This window comes from Notolabrus celidotus, chromosome 1, assembly GCF_009762535.1.
Source record: "Notolabrus celidotus isolate fNotCel1 chromosome 1, fNotCel1.pri, whole genome shotgun sequence".
In the NCBI taxonomy this organism is placed as follows: domain Eukaryota; kingdom Metazoa; phylum Chordata; class Actinopteri; order Labriformes; family Labridae; genus Notolabrus; species Notolabrus celidotus.
This window is the reverse complement of record NC_048272.1, coordinates 1,124,991-1,144,827: the sequence shown is the minus strand read 5'-3', so window position 1 is coordinate 1,144,827 and position 19,837 is coordinate 1,124,991. Positions and strand designations below refer to the sequence as shown.

Sequence of the window (19,837 nt, the reverse complement as noted above, 5' to 3'; positions counted from 1 at the left end):
TTACCTGCACAAATGTGTGCTAACAAGGAGCTTAGGAGGGAGGCATGTTAGTTGTAGGCTGTCTTAATAAACACAAAGGTCAGTTTTACTCCCCACGTCTACAGATTTGAAGATCTAGTGGATGATTTTTATGTATCATGGGTAAGTGCTAGCACTAGTTAGGATAGCTACATAGCTACATGTCGTAGCTGTAGCTGTGTACCAAGACACACGTCTACATGCTGACAAATAAAACAACAAGAAACACAGAATCTGTGACCAATCCTTCAGAAAAGGTCCTGCTGTCTTTCTGGCAGAGGTCAGTTTTACTCCCCACGTCTGCAGATTTGAAGATCTAGTGGATGATTTTTATTTGTCATGGATAAGTGCTAGCGCTAATTAGCATAGCCACATAGCTACATGTTCATAGCTGTGTACCAAGACACACGTCGACATACTGATAAATAAAACAACAAGAAACACTAAATCTGTGACCAATCCTTCAGAAAGGTCCTGCTACAGGCGCCTCTCCTTCAGGATCAGATTCTGGATCAGATTCAGAGGGTTGAAGGAACGCGGGTCTGTGAGCAGCCAACATGTAAACATTAGACCAACGTGCTGGACAGCCGAGGCCACATCCACTTCCTGAGGGGGCGTGGTCAGAGGGAAAACAGAGTGTTCTGAGGAGGACTGAAGAAGAGGGTTTTTCAGGCAGACCAAAATCTGATTTCAAAGTGTTTTTTTGAGCATAAACTTTGAAGACATGTTTTGGGGACCTATTAGACCAATATATATTGATGAAAAAAGCGTGATATGTCACCTTTAAATATCCCCCACAATTACAATAAGCAGACTGAACAAAAAAAAATATTACCATAAATAAAAATCTTGCTTAATGCCGTCACAGCAGCATTACAAACAGAACATGTCATATGGTACACAGATCAAACACTCGAGTAGTTTTTCTTGCACTTGAATCCAGGCTCAGCACTCATTGGGAATGTCAATCACTTTCTTCATGGACAGATCTTCAGGGCCGAAGGAGGAGGGCAGCAGCTCATTCACGGTCATCTTCAGGTACGAGCCATCAGGTTTGGACAGGTACACGGTCAAGTTTGGCCCAAACTGATAGAAAAAGGCATTTTGGAGAAAGAAAATATAGGAAGTGGTTAAGTACTGTTTTTTGTGAAAACTCCAACTAATCGTTTCACTATGTGCAACACAATTTCCCAAAACAGTTTGGACATTCTGTAAAATGATAATAAGACAACTCTTGATGGTTTGTGAATTATTCAAACCCTGTATTCAAATGAAAATAGTGCAAAGACAAAATATCCAGTGTTAATACTGAGAAAATAACATTTTTAACTCATGCATGATGTTGATAAAAGCCAGGTGGTCCCACTCCTCTGCTGAGGAAGCGGCATCCATGATTTCAAAAAGAATCATCAAATTTGAATCTCTCAGACCACAGGACAGTTTCCCCTTAGCCTCAGTCCATCTTAAATGGGCTTGGACCCACATAAGTAGTCAGTGTTTCTGGATCATGTTTATATATGGTTTCTTATCATGATACAGTTTTAAACTGAATTTCTAAATGCAGTGACAAGTGTTCAATCAATCAATCAATCAATCAATCAATCAATCAATCAATCAATCAATCAATCTTTATTTGTATAGCACCAAATCACAACAAACGTTATCTCAAGACGCTTTTACAAACATAGGAGGTGCATAAAATTTGTTAAATCAAGTAAAGGGTTTGTCTTAAATCAAGATTATCTGTCTTCTACAAATAAGATCTCAGCTTGAAAATGTCTGAAATGTTAAATAAACCTTGTTTCTTCTAAATTACAGCTCAAAACAAGATCATTTCAAGATTGTTTGACTTAAAGCTGCTGTGAGGAACTTTTGGTTTGTATAGATTCTGGCGCCCCCCTGTGGACAACATGATACCTCTTATCTCTTATCCTGTACATGCAAAATTTGAATCTTCAGACACTAACCTCATCCTGTTGTGTTTAACATACAAATGTATCACACGGTGTGATTATTTGCCATGAAAATAGACATAACAGGGTGTTTCTAAAGCGAGATGTCAATCATCTGATCTGACACCTACCTCCTCACATCGGTGTCAGGCGTTAAGAATGACAACAGAGAAGCTATCAGTGTTGTTGTGGATGGTCTTGTTTGCTTTAGAGGGTCATAAAGAGGCATCAGTATCAGTTTCAGTCTGTTTCTCAACCACTTAAAAACTCCTCATAGTGCCTTTAAGAAGATATTTTAATCTTCAATCAATCAATCAATCTTTATTTGTATAGCGCCAAATCACAACAAACGTTATCTCAAGACGCTTTTACAAACATAGGAGGTCTAGACCACTCTATGTCAATTTATGACAGCCGAGGCACATCCACTTCCTGAGGGGGCGTGGTCAGAGAGAAAACAGAGTGTTCTGAGGAGGACTGAAGAAGAGGGTTTTTCAGGCAGACCAAAATCTGATATCAAAGTGTTTTTTTGAGCATAAACTTTAAAGACATGTTTTGGGGACCTCTTAGACCAATATATATTGATGAAAGAAGCGTGATATGTCACCTTTAAATGATTTGTAAACCAGGCATAATTTGTTTCGGTTAATATTTTACACATTGTCCAAACTTTTGGACTGGGGTTGAGTCATACCTCTCTCATGAACTGCCTGCAGCCACCACACGGGGAGATGAACTGGTCATTCATATCGCTGCAAAAATGAAGAGGAGCAAAATAATAGGTCTGCATTTGCCAAATAGCTTAAATGGGGAGAAGGAATTTGTCTGAGGGTTTTTTTGTTTATACATAACAGATGTGAAAATAGAAGAAAAAGTAAGAAACAAAGCTTATAACAGAACACCTTGTGTCAGAAATAATAGGTGAGCTGGTATCTAAATTCCTTGCTGTCTCTGAATGACTGTTTTCTGTAAATCTTTTAAGTAAATGTAGTAACCATGTCCTATGAAGTTTACTTGCAATACTTAATAAGGCATTGTACTCATCATTAAGCTGATTAAAAACTCATTCTTATTAAAGGGACTCACAACCAACCTTTTCTTGTTTCACCTGTTGGTCAACATTTGACCCTATAGCTTTACATAATTCTGGCATGTGTCCAATCTTACATAACAGGGCTGAGTTTGATCAGTTTAGTGATGTATAAAGAGAAACAGAAAACAAGTGGAGTGAGTCATTGTTTTCACAGTACAGGGATGATGACTGTAGGCTTGTGCAAGTTCAGGGAGGGATCATTTTCATTGGTAAAGTTTAGTTTATAGAAAAGTGGAAGTTACCTCGCTATCGCAATAGCTTTGAAGCTTCTGTAGCCCTCTGACACTGCCTTTGAGATAGCATTCCTCTCAGCACATGCACCCAGGTTGTAACAGACGTTCTCCACATTGCAACCTGCAAGAGAAACATTTCATTGGACAACTTTGAGCGAGTTTGCCTTAGTGAAATAAGACGGGAAAATGCTGCTACCATGAAAACAGGCTGTCCATTTACTTCTGTCCTGGTCAAATAGTTATTCAATGGGTCTTTGCTCTCACAGCTGTTAGCCAGTTATTTGCCCCCCAGGGACACGTGACTCGCTAAGCTTTGTAGAGTCCAGCAATAGACAGGAGAGCGGTGTCTTTTCCGGACTGTTGACAATGATTTCACATCCCCGTCTGGGTAAACAGCACAGATGACGCACAGCATAAGGTCACTTTAGCTTATGGGAAAGTGAGCATTTGTTATTCATTATGAGAACTGTGGTTCAATCTGAATCTACTGAGTAGGATTTAATGATGAGTTACTGTAGGCAGCCATGACAGTATTATGAAATGAGAGCTCAGCTGTGAATCTAACATATTGCATCAAAGTGAAACTGCTGTCAAGGTAATGTTTTACTTACAAACTTTTAATTATATTTTATGATCCTATGTCAAAACCAGTGGTGGACAGTAACAGAGTACATTCTTTGAGTATCTGTACTTTACTTGAGTATTATTTTTGGGGGAACTTATTACTTTTACTCCACTACATTTAGAAGACAAGTATCATACTTTTTACTCCACTACATTTCTATCAGTGCTCTATGTACTCACTACTTTAGCTTTGAAGTAAACTCATGAGTATCCTCCTCTTTTCTGAAATCTGATCCCACGGTTGAACGTGGAGCAAACAGAGCAAATTTCACTCAGATCAGGCAGTTCATTTAGATAAGATAAGATATACTTTATTGGTCTCCCATTGGGGGAAATTCTTTATGGCTATAAGTCTCCACCTGAGCTCCCATGTCCCTATCTTCAGCCCGTGTTAGAGGTTTTTGAAATGAAGAATGATACGTATAGTTTGAAATGTTCTCCCTGTTTCTGCTCAAACATACAAACATTCACTGTCCAACCTGAGAGAGCGTGTTGAGCTACTTAACATTTGTTTCATTCCAGATGAACATTTCAAACTAAGTTGTCTGTGCTTGGAGTAACTTAGTTGCTGTTTTTATTCCATGGTATAGTTTTTAGAGATTTCAAGTCATGGTGTCGTGTCTTAACAGCCCGTGATGTGCAGATGTAGAATGAACCTCGTGACACTGGCCAGCTTGAATAGTAATTCGATTTATTACAATCAAACAGCATCAGCATGCTTGGAGGACGACAGGGCCAGATGAAGTCGCCTCTCTTCTGTCTCCAAGTTCTGGCTTAAATACTATGAAGGCGCACTCAAATTAGAATGAGGGTGTCCTTCAAACATACACATATATGGACTCTTCAACACAAGTTTCAAGTTAGCTTTCAAGTATTGACAAAGACGTCAGCTGTCACTGTCAATCATAGATTTGCCTAGTTTCAAAGGTGATCTTTTTTAAGGCCCTTCCTAGAGACTTCTGGAGCCTACTATTGTAACTCATTCTTGTGGGCCCCTGGACTTATTTTAAACAACACAGACTAGCAACATATACTTAATCTAATGTGGTTGAATATCAGATACTTCAATGGTTTCTAGATAAACATGATGAAACAGAATGTACTCCTATGTATTCTTAACTGCACTGATATATTGTGAAAATACAATGTTTTGAGATATTTTTTAAGAAGTACTTTGAATACTTAAGTATTTTTTAAAAAGAAGTACTTTGGTACTTTAGCTTATGTAATGATTTGACAAAGCAACTTTCACTTGTATGTGAGTACTATTTGACATGGAGTATCTATACTCTGACTTATCTAATGAAGCTGCGTACTTTGTCCACCACCGGTCAAAACAGACTTGGGTCATACACATGATGCATAGTGCAGTTCACCTGACTTTCTTCCTGCTTGGAAATGTTGTAAACTATATTATACTTTCTTAGTTGTGAAGAGAATCATAAAATTGCTTCGTTACAGGATAAAAACTGAAGAGGTCTCCAAAGTGAGAACAGTGAACTAAAGAATGCAGAGTTTAACACCGAACTAACAAAAGACCAGAGATTCAGCAAACACGCTTTCCTATTGATCCCAAAACCTAACTGTTACCTTCAAGCCAAACCATTTACTCAAATCAAACATTTCAGTGGCATGTACACATACACCATACCTGTAAACACACAGTTGTCATGTGCCAGTAGAGCAGCTCCCACTCTGAACTTGCTGTATGGACAGTACGCCTGCTTCTTGGCCTCCTGAGACTGCTGGATCAGCTCCTTCACTGCATCCTGGGACAACTGTCTGGAGCTGTGCTCCTTAACATGCCTCACCTCGCCGCTCAAATGTACACGCTCCATACTTGCTCTTGGGGTTTGTGTGGCTGTCTGTTGTTTTGTGTGTCAGTGAATGAGTCTTTTGTGGCTCTCTGCTTTAAATGTGAAAGGGGGCAGGGTGAAAAGAGGGAGGGTGGGGGGGGGAGTGGTTGTAGCCAATCACTCATGGAGATGTCAACATGCTCCCATGTGGAAATGTGAGGCACTCCTGTATATGCTGTTTTCATTTTGTGCAGACATAATGATTGAGACAGGCTCTGACAGGTTGTTGTGACGCACCTGTCAGACCAGTTGTTTATGATGGATCAATCATACACGGGACAGTTAAGGAAAATATGTGTCTTTATTGTCAAGTCCCTCTCCTCTTTGTCCTTGAAGTCAGTGAAGACATGGTTTTTTTTTTTATTGCTGCAATATAAAGCTGATACCATTTTTGTAAGAAATGGAATTACTCTTATTTTGAAAATTAGACAAACCTTTTTTTTGCCCCAGCTTTAAATTTAAAAGAGGATTTGATACTGTTGTTTTATTTCTGGTGATAAATAAAGAGTCTTTGGGTTTTGTTGGTTCAACAAAGTTGCACTTTCGTTTCACTGATTAGCTTGGAAAGAATAGAAACTTGCTGCCCAGGAAGCTTCAACAGAGCAATTCCTGTAATGAGTATTGTTATTATGTCACTTCTGGCAACACTAAAAACACAGCTATAAAGCTTTACAATGAAATGTTCATTTAGGTCCATCAAAAGGTCAGTCTTCTGTTTTATGTGATATGGAAAAAAGTCACATCACTGTATGTTTTTGCTTGTGTGTGCTTTAATATCTTCACAAAGTCATGTTTTATATTTAAAAAAAAACATAAGAAAAAGTACATCCAGGCTTTCAAAGTCCATTAGGATCCATTTGTTTTCGCATCACAGTGAAGTTTCAGGTTGAGCTTGTCTTATAGATTCGTTTTAGCTGGTCTGGATATTTCTGTTGATCCAGCTGAGGTAGTTCCTGACCTTGGTGTAGACACCTGGGTAGTAAGCATAGGCACAGCCAATTCCCCATGATACAATGCCTTCAAATTTACCATCACAAACAAGAGGTCCTCCAGAGTCACCCTGAGGATGGAAAAACACAGTCAGATTTTTACATGTAACATGTTCAGGTAGACGAGGAGGAGACAGATTTACATTTATAATTGCTATCATCATAGCAAAGAATTTGTGCATGTTATGTAACTTAATTGATGGTGTGGACGGCTTTCACAGCTACAATAGTTTCCATATGTTTACAATGATTCATAGGATTGCAGAATGATGTTATAGGTATTCAACTAGGCAAGTAAAGCAAGTTGGATTGGTCTTTTAAAGGTGACATATGATGCAAAATTGACTTTTGAATGTTTCTCTACCTGAAATATGTGTCCCTGTCTACAAACCCCCTGAAAATGAAAAGAATCCATTCTGCCCCTGTTCTGATTTCTCCACCTTTCTGTAAATGTGTGCTGAAACCAGCCGTTTCAGTTTTCAGTGTTTTTCATACATCACAACGCCATCCGGTCTGTAACAGGAAGTCAGAGCTGGGAGCTTGTTCAGCCCATAGACTGTATAAAATACAACTCAACCCCTCCTCTGTTTTTCATTACTTGCACACATGTGTGCTAACAAGGAGCTTAGGAGGGAGGCATGCTAGTTGTAGGCTGTCTTAATAAACACAAAGGTCGGTTTTACTCCCCACGTCTGCAGATTTGAAGATCTAGTGGAGGATTTTTATTTTTTATGGATAAGTGCTAGCGCTAGTTAGCATAGCCACATAGCTATATGTTGGTAGCTGTGTACCAAGACACACGTCTACATGCTGACAAATAAAACAACAAGAAACACTAAATCTGTGACCAATGGTTCAGAAAGGTCCTGCTGCCTTTCTGGCAGAGGTCGGTTTTACTCCCCACGTCTGCAGATTTGAAGATCTAGTGGATGATTTTTATTTTTCATGGAAAAGTGCTAGCGCTAGTTAGCATAGCCACATAGCTACATGTTGGTAGCTGTGTACCAAGACACACGTCGACATGCTGACAAATAAAACAACAAGAAACACTAAATCTGTGACCAATGGTTCAGAAAGGTCCTGCTGCAGGCGCCTCTCCGTCAGGATCAGATTCTGGATCAGATTCAGAGGGTTGAAGTAACGCGGGTCTGTGAGCAGCCAACATGTAAACATTAGATCAACATGCTGGACAGCCGAGGCCACACCCAATTCCTGAGGGGGCGTGGTCAGAGAGCTCATTCTCATTTAAAGGCACAGACACAGAAAACAGCCTGTTCTGAGCAGGGCTGAAGAAGAGGGGTTCACAGGCAGACCAAAATCTGATTTCAAAGTGTTTTTTTGAGCAATAAACTTTAAAGATATGTTCTGGGGACCTCTTAGACCAATATATGTTGTTGAAAAAGAGCATAATATGTCACCTTTAAGTTTTCCGTCGCTCAGTTCTGTTTTCATTTACCATGTGTTTTAGAACACATCATGTAAAAACTCATGCCCAGCATCAAACAGCACACACATCCAATCATGATGAGCTAGCTTGTGAACATACTTTGGTTGTTGTCTTCTTATTGGTATTCTTCAAAAAATATTGTCCAATATTTTCTGCAGCAACCTCTACTATTGTGAAATTCCCTCATAATTGCTCAATAATGTTGCAATCATTGCTACACTAGGCTTCAACTTCAATTACCAGAACACAGTCTTGGGCCTCACCTGACAGGAGTCTTTCCCTCCAGTGACAGAGCCAGCACACACCATGTTCTTTGTGATCCTGAAGTAGTAGTAGCGCCAGCAGTTGGAGAAGATGTCCACGTTCACATACCGAAGCACAGGGGACAATTGGTAGCTGTTGAGCCAGGTCACGCCCCAGCCGCTCACCGTGCACCGGACACTGCCGTCCAAAGGCGGTGAGTTTGGATCTGGAAAAGAGACCGGCTCCACCATGGCGTTGATGACAGCTGGACGGTCCAACTAACCCACAGAGAAGATATATTTCAGTGTGGGTTATTTTTTTCATGAAAGTTTCCACTATATGAGTAAAGATTGATGAGTCATTATTGTTACTGAAAGGGAAGTGGAGTCACTGGATGTCAGAGGTGTGTCTCAGTGTGCCATTGTCTTGTCAAATAAGGCAAGAGGAAATTAAAAAAACAAAGGAATTTCAACTACTTTAAAATTAACTTTTAAAACGTCAATGAATATCTGGTTGAAATGTTGTCACTGCAATGCAACACTGAGATTTTAAACCTCAAGTATAAACATAAGGATGAAGGTTTATTGCAGTTTAAAAAAAGGACAGCACATCATGAAAAAAGCTTCACCTCAGCCAACTAAATCAGAACATTATTGCATGGGTGATTTGAATCCAATAATAGATACATTTGTTGGTATTCTATGTAACTGGTTGTTTTACTTTAATACATTTTATGACATTGTTCTGATAATACTGATAGTTCTGTCCTTTTAAAGTGCTTAATAACGATTTGGATCCTTTGTTTTAACTTATAAGATATATATCTTTAATTGAGTTGTTGTCAAATTGTTGTTTATTTACAAGAACTAAAACTATACTTTGAATCCCTTGAATTGAAACAATAGACTTTTTAAATAAGTTTCTTGGAGAGGATTTCCCTCTTAGTGTCTGAGATATTGCATATATTTGAATTTATATATTAACAAGAGTTATATGTCCCACTTTTTGTTTTTTCTTTGTTTCCTCTTCCTTGTCTCTTGGAGCAGTGGTTCTCAACTGGTCTGGCTTCGAGACCCACCATCACCCCTTAGCGATAAGCCACGACCCAAATCAAGGAACATTTCTCAATTTATCAAATTGATTTAATATAAAGATGGTGCAGTTTGAGCCTGAGATACAGCATATCAGATTATGCCAACACACAAAACAAACAAGTGTACTGGTAAACCCAAAACGACCAGCAGGTGGTGATGCTAGAAGAAGAAATATGCCCTTCCACACTCTTTAAGTGGAATTATAATATAAATGAAAAAGTGCATAATAGGGAAACAAGGTTCCAAGAATATTATGCACAAACATGAAACAAAGAAGTCCAACTAGTGAGAACTAGTTTCAAAGAGATTCAAAAATATGTAGCTTAGGCAGCACATCATGTTATAACAAAGATGATGCTATTAAAAGAGAGAAGAGTGTTTTAATTTTGATGGCTTCATACTTTCACTTGCCAACACCTCGGTGCACACTGAGGTATTTGTTGTCCTTTGTTATCAATATAATAAAGTCCATATTTAATGTAGTCGCTGTATTACTTGCGTTTAGCCATGCTTATTTCCCATAGGAAAAAGATTTACTTTGATTGTCTTCTTCTATACTGTAAAATGCACTGTCACTTAGCATTACAGGGCATTATCACCACCTACTGTCCTGGAGTGTGAATAGATGGCACTCTGCTAAAAAAAATACCCTTCAAAATAAAAGCGCAGACATTTTTATTTTTTTTTTTTTCCCCAGCCGAAGGCCCGCGACCCACTTTTGGGTCGCGACCATAGACTGTAAATAGAAATGGACAGTGTTGCTCCGCCTCTTCCCGTTGTACGGTTCTGAAGCCAAAAAATCCCGCACCTGGGCGCCGCCATTGTGCAGCCAGAGCCTGTGAAGCCACTGTAATAAGCTCCGCCCTACAGCGTGATGTCACAAGACGCTGTGTGCCCTTTGAAGTTTCACTCTACGGCGGCTGTGAATCAAAGGAAACCAGGAAGTAAAACCCCGTTTTTCAAACTCTAATAACTAACGAAAAATAAACTTTTCAGGAAAAAGAGGCCTTGAACACAAAACAGTCAAATACTAACTACATATCACCACAGCATACGGATGTGAGAAACATTCTTACGACGTGTATTTATTTTTTAAAGTTTGACTGCTCCCCCATTCAAATGAATGGGGGAGACGGATTTTTTGACCTATACTACAGCCAGCCACCAGGGGGCAGTCACACTGCTGAAAGCTTCACCACCAGCCACCGGAACCTCTCCCTTGGTCGCGACCATAGACTGTAAAAAATATGGACGTAGGATCCGTGACGTCACCCATCTGTTTCTGAAGAGCTGTTTTGAGACCAATCGGCTGCGGCAGCCATATTGCTTCTGTCGAGCCAGTGTGACGCAAAGAGGCGGGCTTTGAGCCTCCTAGCCAACAGCTGCAGTGTTCCTGCAGGCAGCTGTGCCTCTCATTGGAAGACTGGTAATCTCAATATCTTCTAAATTACCAAATTAGAAAAAAATTCACCCCCCTCACAGTGAGAGGACATCGAGAAATTAGCTATTCAGACTACACTCATCTTTTGAACCAGGCTGTAAACATGTTTATTAATGCTGCAAAGATCGTCTTTTCCCCATTCATGTGTATGTGACTTCCGGTACTTCCGGAGCCAGCCTCAAGCGGATCCTCGATGAACTGCAGCTTTTAACACTTCCGCATTGACTCATATTTTTAGACCGGAGGTTGCCGCTTGGTCGCGACCATAGACTGTAAATAAAAATGGACAGCGTTGCTCCGCCTCTTCCCGTTGTACGGTTCTGAAGCCAAAAAATCCTGCACCTGGGCGCCGCCATTGTGCAGCCAGAGCCTGTGAAGCCACTGTAATAAGCTCTACCCTACAGCGTGACGTCACAAGACGCTGTGTGTCTTTTGAAGTTTCCCTCTACGGCGGCTGTGAATCAAAGGAAACAGGAAGTAAAACCCCGTTTTTTAAACTCTAATAACTAACGAAAAATAAACTTTTCAGGAAAAAGAGGCCTTGAACACAAAACACTCAAATACTAACTACATATCACCACAGCATACGGATGTGAGAAACATTTGTACGACGTGTATTTATTTTTTAAAGTTTGACTGCTCCCCCATTTAAATGAATGGGGGAGACGGATTTTTTGACCTATATTGCAGCCAGCCACCAGGGGGCAGACACACTGCTGAAAGCTTCACCACCAGCCACCGGAACCTCTCCCTTGGTCGCGACCCACCAGTTGAGAAACACTGTCTTGGAGTATTTGATTTGTCTGAAGCACATGTCTGTAGTGTTTGTCATTGTATTGTTTACCATGTTCAATAAAAAAAAACAACCATCTCTCCTTACCTTAAGCAGCATGATGTCATTGTCAAAAGTCCAGGGCCGGTACTGGCTATGCCTGATAACTTTGGAAACATTGAACATTTGCTCAAAGCCCTCCTTCTTCATGATGTTGTGGTCATTGAGCACCACTTTGATCATGTGAGTCCTAAAAGAGCGCATTAAAGGACCAGATTATGAAGGTGCTAAGTCATTGAAAACAGATCAGACCATTTAAAATGTATTTCAAAGTCAGATTGTTCCAGGTTATTGTCTTTACACTGCACAGTTGTACAAAGACAACATCTATTGGAGGACTTTCAGTTAATCTGGCTCTCAGTGTGAGTGCCACAGGTTAAAAAAACTGCAGTAACTTACGGTCTCCAGCAGTGGGCAGCAGACACCACCCACTGTGGGTGGATGAGGGTTCCTCCACAGAAGTGGTAGTTTCTGAACAGGAGGGAGGCCTGATACTTGATAGAGTAGTGGGGGGATACCTCCAAACCCCCGATAATTCTTTTCCCATACGCACCTTGGAGAAGGGGATATAGTGTTACAGAGACATTTATGCAGAGAGCTTTTTCATCCTATGATACCAAATAAATTGGGCTTTTTAGTTAAGAAATGAAGCCAGTTATGGGTTACTTCATTACTGAAGAGCTAGTTTGTTATGTGATTGAATTATCTGATGTAATGGTGCCTCACCTGTTAGATTTAAAACAAGCAGGAGGAGCAGTGAGAGGTGACACGATGGAGCCTGGTCCATCTTTAGCTGTAGCTGTAACAACAAAGAAAAAGCTTTAGAGACATAAACTCTTTGGTTATTGTCAAAGTACAGCTGGCAAATATTGTTGGCTTTGTAGATCCCATGAGGAGTTTTTAGATGGTTATAAAGCAAACTGAAATTAACACTGTTGTTTATGTGTATGAGCTATTAAAGTAGAAGTGACCATCAGCATTCCATACATTAATGACTTCTACTTATAGTGTGTAACCCTGATACTACTGCTGTGGAGTAGATGTCAGATTTCATCATCTCATCCTGAACTGACTCTCTTGAATGCTGCTGGCATTATAATGCATAATATACTGTATGATAAATATCTTGTCATATTATATTATGTTATATTACATTATTATTGTGACTACAACTCATGGTCATATTACATACCCATATTTATTTTTATGTATTGCTTAATCTGTCATTACCAACCATAATCACACCATGTCAACCTGTCACTACTGAAGCATTTTTAATACTGCCTGTAATTACTGCTATTTAATCTATATTCCATTTGTAACATTGTATATATCTAAATTGTATTCTAGCTTTATCTATCTATTTGTATTTTTACTTATCTTATTTTATTTTATTTTACTTATAAGACATGCAGAAAAGGGTTGACGGGCCAGGAATCAAACCGGCAACCCCTGCGACGAGGACTGTAGCCTCTGTATGTGGGGCGCTTAGACTGCTAGGCCACCAGCGCTTCTGCCAATCGATCCCTTTAATTGTAATAATCTGGATAAATCTGGTCAGTCCTTTTGCGGCCCATATTTTAAATAAATGGTCTGTCATACCTGGAGATATGAAATCTCTATCTTCTGCATATTCTCTCAAATCCACTAAATCTTTGTGAAGTTGTTTTGTTCCAAACAGACTTGTAAAGGAAGGACCATACTGTGAAGTCAAAGAAGAGATCATTTCACATCTAAATAGCTGATCTTGCAAGTGGTTCAAATGTTTTAAGGAGAATTGTAAGTTTGTGGACAAGTACATTGAAATCTTAATTTTGCAGGGCACTATAAATGTTGATGAAAAGATGAGCTCAGGCTCTTTCTCTGCTCCATCTGAGCTCAACTTGAGACTCAAAAACTGAGTCTGACAAAAACAAATGGATGAGGTTAGATTGAGACAATTGAGAGAGCTCCCTGATTTCTCCACCTGAGCTCAAAAGGAGTCACAACACTTGAGAAATACCTGAGAATCATTTCAGATTTGGACCAGATCTCCTTTTGAACTGAAAGGGAGACTAAGCTGAGACTTTCTACAACTTTCTTTCTGGAGGCAAGAATGAGAAACAGGAGACATAAGCTATAGTCTCATTTTGCTTTCAAACAGATCTCATTGTTGTCTAGGAGACAGAAATGAAACACTTTTGAGATCTCCTCTCTAAATGTATTTTCCTATGGGAATTCCCCCCCCCCCCGGGCGATCAATAAAGTGATATCTTATCTTATCTCAGACTGAGTGCAGAAACAGTTCTTCTTTATATATTCCACATGACAGACTTTCATTGGATAATTATTGATTACAATTACAATGATTGTTATTGTTTTGTCTTTGTTTTTTTTATAGAAATCTGCCCCAAAAAAATCAAGTTTGTCATACACCAACTATCCATACAAAATATGCCCTGCTTTAAAAGATGTACAGAGGAAGAAACAATCTTATCTCTCTTAGAATTACATCATAAATCCTCAATATCAAGTTGTGCAGGGAGACATTTTTTTGTGGTTTACATTAAAAAACACAGTGCAGTCTTAAAAACTTTACATAAACAGGGAAGACACCTACTGCAAATAAAAATAACTGAATCATTATCATTGTTTACTCTGATCTTGTTCATACAGCTCATAAATATCTCATTATATAATTGTTACAAACCTGTCTCACCTTACTGATAGTCAAGTGAAAAACTGTCCAAAATCCAGCATTCACATACACACTCACACACTTGTCTCATACCAGGAGACACAGTAAAGCTGGAGAAATCTCAGGCCTCTTTTATACTGTAACCATACCTGCTGCTGTCATTGTACCCTGCTATTGTCCATCATATGAGCAGAGTGTGACCTAGTACATGAAAGGAAAACAAACAAAAAAAAAAGTAGCTTTCGGCTTTCACTATGCCTTTCTTTCTATGGCCTTTGTTGTAACAGGTTCAGCCTCTTGTCTGATAGTCCAGACGAAGTCATGATAGATGATGAGAAGACATGCCAGACGTGTTGTTGGTGTGTTCAGTGATGTTACAGTAAGAAGACAAAGGAATGTGGGATGTCTGGTAATTAAATAGTATACTGTAGTCAGCTATCAACCTGACATGTGACAGACATAGCAGTTTTTATTACTCATGTGAATAACTTTTTTTTTTTAGAGGTTGTGCTTACTTTAACTGAGACTTAGATCAACCCAGCATGTTATTTATATATCACTGGTAAGGGTCAATATGAGACAATTAAAGTAAATAGTATTAAATTGGCTTAAAATGCACGTCTTTAAACACCAACCTGTCTTTTTCCTACCCCCCCTCTCCATTTGGTTCCCTTCATTTCTTCTTTCTCACATACAGGGTTAGTTTGATTTGTAATACATCGCTCCCATACAGTCTGCTCTCCCTGAGGTGTCGTTCCAACTGTTAGGGTGAAAGGTGATAGTCTGCTCTGCTTTAGCCTCAGGTGCAAAGCTGTGTTCAAAAGCAGGATGCCTTTGTATGTTTGTGTCTGACATAGAGATATAATGAGAGGGATGCTTTGCACAGAGCTGCATGTGGACACATCAGCGTTGAGCCTGAGTGATACACGTGAGATAAAATTAGAAGACTGAATGTGTCACTGTTTGCAGTTTAATCTCTGTATACACATTGTGTTGACAGTTTTCATTTTTAAAAAGTAATGAGTTGCAAGAGAAACATGCATACCGTAAATAGTCTAGAAAAGGTAATGTTAGCTCTACAATGTGAAGCTAACAATAAGATGCAGTTTAAACTGTGTACATGATGAGTTTATAGAAATCACTAAAAAGTCACTCCTTTGAATTGTCATGGAGTCGTGGTTAAGACACCTGTCTGGTTTCTTTCACTCCCCATACTCAAAATTAAAATCTCATTCTGTTGTTGTGCTCACAATTATGATGACTGTACATTTTCTCACTGTAGTTATATGTAATCATCCAAACCAAACTCATGAAGTTAAAAACTAAATCAAACACAGGAGCTTCATATTTGGAGGAAGCATATTCAATCACTGCCAAGATATACTGTAAATCAGAGAACTGGTGCAAGGCTATTCCCAATTCTGTCTTTTGAGTATGAAGCTGAATTAGCATGGGGGAAAATTCACTTGGGGAACAGTTAGCTTACAGTAGCTTTGGAGACAGCTTGGGAAACTGTTAGCTTTGGAAAGGCGTTAGCTTGGGAAACAGTTAGCTTATAGTAGCTTTTAGGACAGATTGGGAAACAGTTAGCTTTGGAAAGGCATTAGTTGGGAAACTTTTAGCTTTGGAAAGACGTTAGCTTTGGAAACTGTGAGCTTTGGAAAGACGTTAGCTTGGGAAACAGTTAGCTTACAGTAGCATTGGAGACGGCTTGGGAAACTGTTAGCTTACAGTAGCTTTGGAGACAGCTTGGGAAACTGTTTAGTTTGGAAAGGCGTTAGCTTGGGAAACTGTTAGCTTCGGAAAGGCGTTAGCTTGGGAAACAGTTAGGTTTGGAAAGGTGTTCGCTTGGGAAACAGTTAGCTTTGGAAAGACGTTACCTTGGGAAACTGTTAGCTTGGGAAAAGCGTTAGCTTGGGAAACTGTTAGCTTTGGAAATACGTTAGCTTGGAAAACTGTTAGCTTTGGAAAGACGTTAGCTTGGGAAACTGAGCTTTGGAAAGGCGTTAGCTTTGGAAACTCTTAGCTTTGGAAAGGCGTTAGCTTGGGAAACTCTTAGCTTTGGAAAGGCGTTAGCTTGGGAAACTGTTAGCTTTGGAAAGGTGTTCGCTTGGGAAACAGTTAGCTTACATTAGCTTTGGAGACAGCTTGGGAAACTGTTAGCTTTGGAAAGGCGTTAGCTTGGGAAACTGTTGGCTTTGGAAAGACGTTAGCTTTGGAAACAGTTAGCTTACAGTAGCTTTGGAGACAGCTTGGGAAACTGTTAACTTTGGAAAGGCGCTAGCTTGGGCAACAGTTAGCTTTGGAAAGGCGTTATCTTGGGAAACTGTTAGTTTTGGAAAGGCATTAGCTTGGGAAACTGTTAGCTTGGGAAACAGTTAGCTTACAGTAGCTTTGGAGACAGCTTGGGAAACTGTTAGCTTTGGAAAGACGTTAGCTTGGGAAACTGTGAGCTTCGGAAGGCGTTAGCTTGGGAAACTGTTAGCTTTGGAAAGACATTAGCTTGGGAAACAGATAGCTTACAGTAGCTTTGGAGACAGCTTGGGAAACTGTTAGCTTTGGAAAGACGTTAGCTTGGGAAACTGTGAGCTTCGGAAGGCGTTAGCTTGGGAAACTGTTAGCTTTGGAAAGGCGTTAGCTTGGGAAACTGTCAGCTAACAGTAGCTTTGGAGACAGCTTGGGAAACTGTTAGCTTTGGAAAGGCGTTAGTTTGGGAAACTGTTAGCTTTGGAAAGGTGTTAGCTTGGTAAACAGTAGACGTAGCTTGGAGACAGCAAGCTCGGTTTAGCTTTGCTTAGAAGTTAGCCTATCTTCATGAAAGGATGTAGCCTGCATTTTAAGGTCAAATTTAAACTTTTAAACTTACTAATTTTGCTAATGAGGAGTGACTTTTTTCTTACCCCTGGTCTTGGAGCAGTGTCTTTCCTTTGTAAACATGGTAGATTGTTATCTACAAACAGAATGTGTACTTCCAAAAATATTGAATTTCTCCTTAAAGATTGACTACATGACTATGGTCATGTAGAAAAATCCAGCAATTCTGGCAGATCATAGAACAAGAAATGAATAAGATCCTACATATTAATACCAAAGGTGGACCATTGTCATTACTTCCTGGTATACCTAATGCTACTATTACTGACAAATATAAGAGGAAACTTTATAAGATGTTAACTTTCTGTGCCAGAAAGTTTATTCTTTTAAACTGGATTACAGATAGGATCCCTTCCAAGGTACAATTGCAGAGAGTTATACTTGAATTTGTCCCACTGGACTACTTAACCTGCAAACTACATTCCAGAGACGATGTTTCCTGTAGAACATGGGAACCCTTCCTGGTATATATTGGGCTAAATGTTTCCACTATTCTTACAAGAGGCTTTATGCTATAGACATGACTTTTTATTAAACCCTAAGGATTCTTCTTCTTATTCTTCCGCCGAGGAGATCGCATTTTTGGAGCCCTGAACTTGCATGAAAGCGCGGATATTTTGCATGCAAATCAGTTCTGGTGAAAATTGCAACATTTTAGGGGTGTCGCAAAAAAAATCTCAAAAATGTGGTCACTAGCGCCCCCTAAAGTTTTGAAAACCCCCTCCCCATAGAGGTTCTTTTGAGCTACATGCTTGAAAATTAATACGCATATTCATGGCATCAGGATGCACAAAAAAGCCTCTCACACCCATATCCGAAACTCAACAGGAAGAGCGCCACCTAGCTTTGAAAATTAAAATTGGCGTCCAAATAAGGCTGCATACTTTCACTAACTCCTCCTAGGGCTTTACTCCGATTCAGTCCAAACAAGGCACATTCTATAGCAGACACATTGACGATTAAAAATGATTAAAGGAATTCCGTTCCAACATAAATTGTGGGCGTGGCAGACTTTGAGGCGGTGCATTAAACGCACATACAGCTTTGAATGTGAAGAATGACGCCCAAATAAGGGTGCATACTTTTGAGAGCTCCTCCAAGGGTTTTTCTCCAATTCAGTCCAAACAAGGCACATTCTATAGCAGACATATTGACGATCCAAAATTATTAGAGACATTCTGTTCAGACTAAAATTGTGGGCGTGGCACACTGTTAAGTTTGGAGGTTTTCTTGGCAATCTGCCAAAAACTTGGAACATTTGCACCACTTAAGGGACACAGGCAGAATATACTCTCAGGTCTTGCTTTTACATCATGTGGTGGCAAATATCAGGCGGTGGTGTACATGTGGCTGTGGCTCACGTAGGCGGTGGCTGCAGGTGTGCGAGGGCCCGTTCATCGCCGCCTGCGGCTTTAATTACCATTCTTTTTAATGTATTTATTCCTTTACTTTCTTTTCCTTTATTTTTGCACCTCTGCAATGTACACTGTGAATCCTGGGCCTGACATCTGTATTAACTTAACTTGAATGTTAACCATGATATATATGTGAGCCAAGTGTATATGTTTTGTTTGAACAGTTAAAAAAAACCCTAATAAATATATTTCTAAAAAAGAAAAAAAGAGATTGACAATTGGGTTCGAGGACTAACCAAGCTTCTGAAAAGCTGAAGGATAATGACATTTTTAAACATCATATCTTTAGATTTAGTTGTGCACCTATTTTTAAAATGAGGAGACTCGGATTCAGTCAAAACCGCTCACATTTTAGCTAACACTGGACCTCTGTTTTCTGAAACCGACTCAGTCAGATTTGCTTCCATGCTAACTACAGCTGGCTAATAGTGACCACTATGAAAACCAAAAACTCATTTGCATCTATTTAGATCAGATGACATGTGTAACATACGGCTAAGACTTAAAAATGAAAAACAATGTAAAGTACAGAATAAAATAAGGATGAAACTGCTTGAAAACAAGCTGAATCAAATGTGTCCACAAGTCAAAAGAGATTAAAGCACGTCTATAGTTTTTCTAATATACACTGAAATATCCTGGATAAATAGCACTAGATCTATCTGCATGACGAGGCAGAAATAGTGGTGGATAGGAAAATCAGTGAGTATTTAAAAATCCCTAGCTTCTGACCAGATATATTTTTATTTCCAATATATTTGTGTTACAAATAGTCCCTTTGCATGTATCTGTAGAATAAAAATGTAAACATTTCTTGAAGGTGACTGTGTGTGAGAACTGGCAAATGTTGGTCCAGGAAACACCTGACAGCGGGAGGCCACACAAAGCCTCCTCTCCCGCTCTACTGGGTGAAGCATCAATTATTCAGCTCGCTCTAAATGTGGGACACGAGGAGGTCAGGCGAGATTCTCCTCACATGCTGCTGAGGATGCTGACTCGCCAGAAGGCTTCTGATGATGAAGATGGTGACGATGATGATGATGATGAGG

General features: G+C 39.6%; 2 protein-coding genes across 2 annotated transcripts; both read right to left on the bottom strand.

The window, feature by feature from the left end:
* Positions 1 to 769: 769 nt before the first annotated feature.
* Positions 770 to 5,764, bottom strand: cdab (cytidine deaminase b). The gene is made up of 4 exons (XM_034684392.1): positions 5,572 to 5,764; positions 3,306 to 3,417; positions 2,665 to 2,722; positions 770 to 1,104 (listed from the first exon to the last, which is right to left on the bottom strand). The coding sequence occupies exons 1-4, from the start codon at positions 5,756 to 5,758 to the stop codon at positions 964 to 966; spliced, it is 498 nt and encodes a 165-aa protein (XP_034540283.1). The 5' UTR covers positions 5,759 to 5,764; the 3' UTR covers positions 770 to 963.
* A 314-nt stretch (positions 5,765 to 6,078) lies between these two features.
* On the bottom strand, positions 6,079 to 17,476 carry LOC117816451 (trypsin-like). Its single transcript, XM_034688730.1, has 6 exons — positions 17,400 to 17,476; positions 12,549 to 12,621; positions 12,222 to 12,375; positions 11,871 to 12,012; positions 8,476 to 8,733; positions 6,079 to 6,836 (listed from the first exon to the last, which is right to left on the bottom strand). Exons 2-6 carry the CDS (start codon positions 12,607 to 12,609, stop codon positions 6,687 to 6,689), a joined length of 765 nt encoding a protein of 254 aa, XP_034544621.1. The 5' UTR covers positions 12,610 to 12,621; positions 17,400 to 17,476; the 3' UTR covers positions 6,079 to 6,686.
* Between the last annotated feature and the right edge of the window lie 2,361 nt (positions 17,477 to 19,837).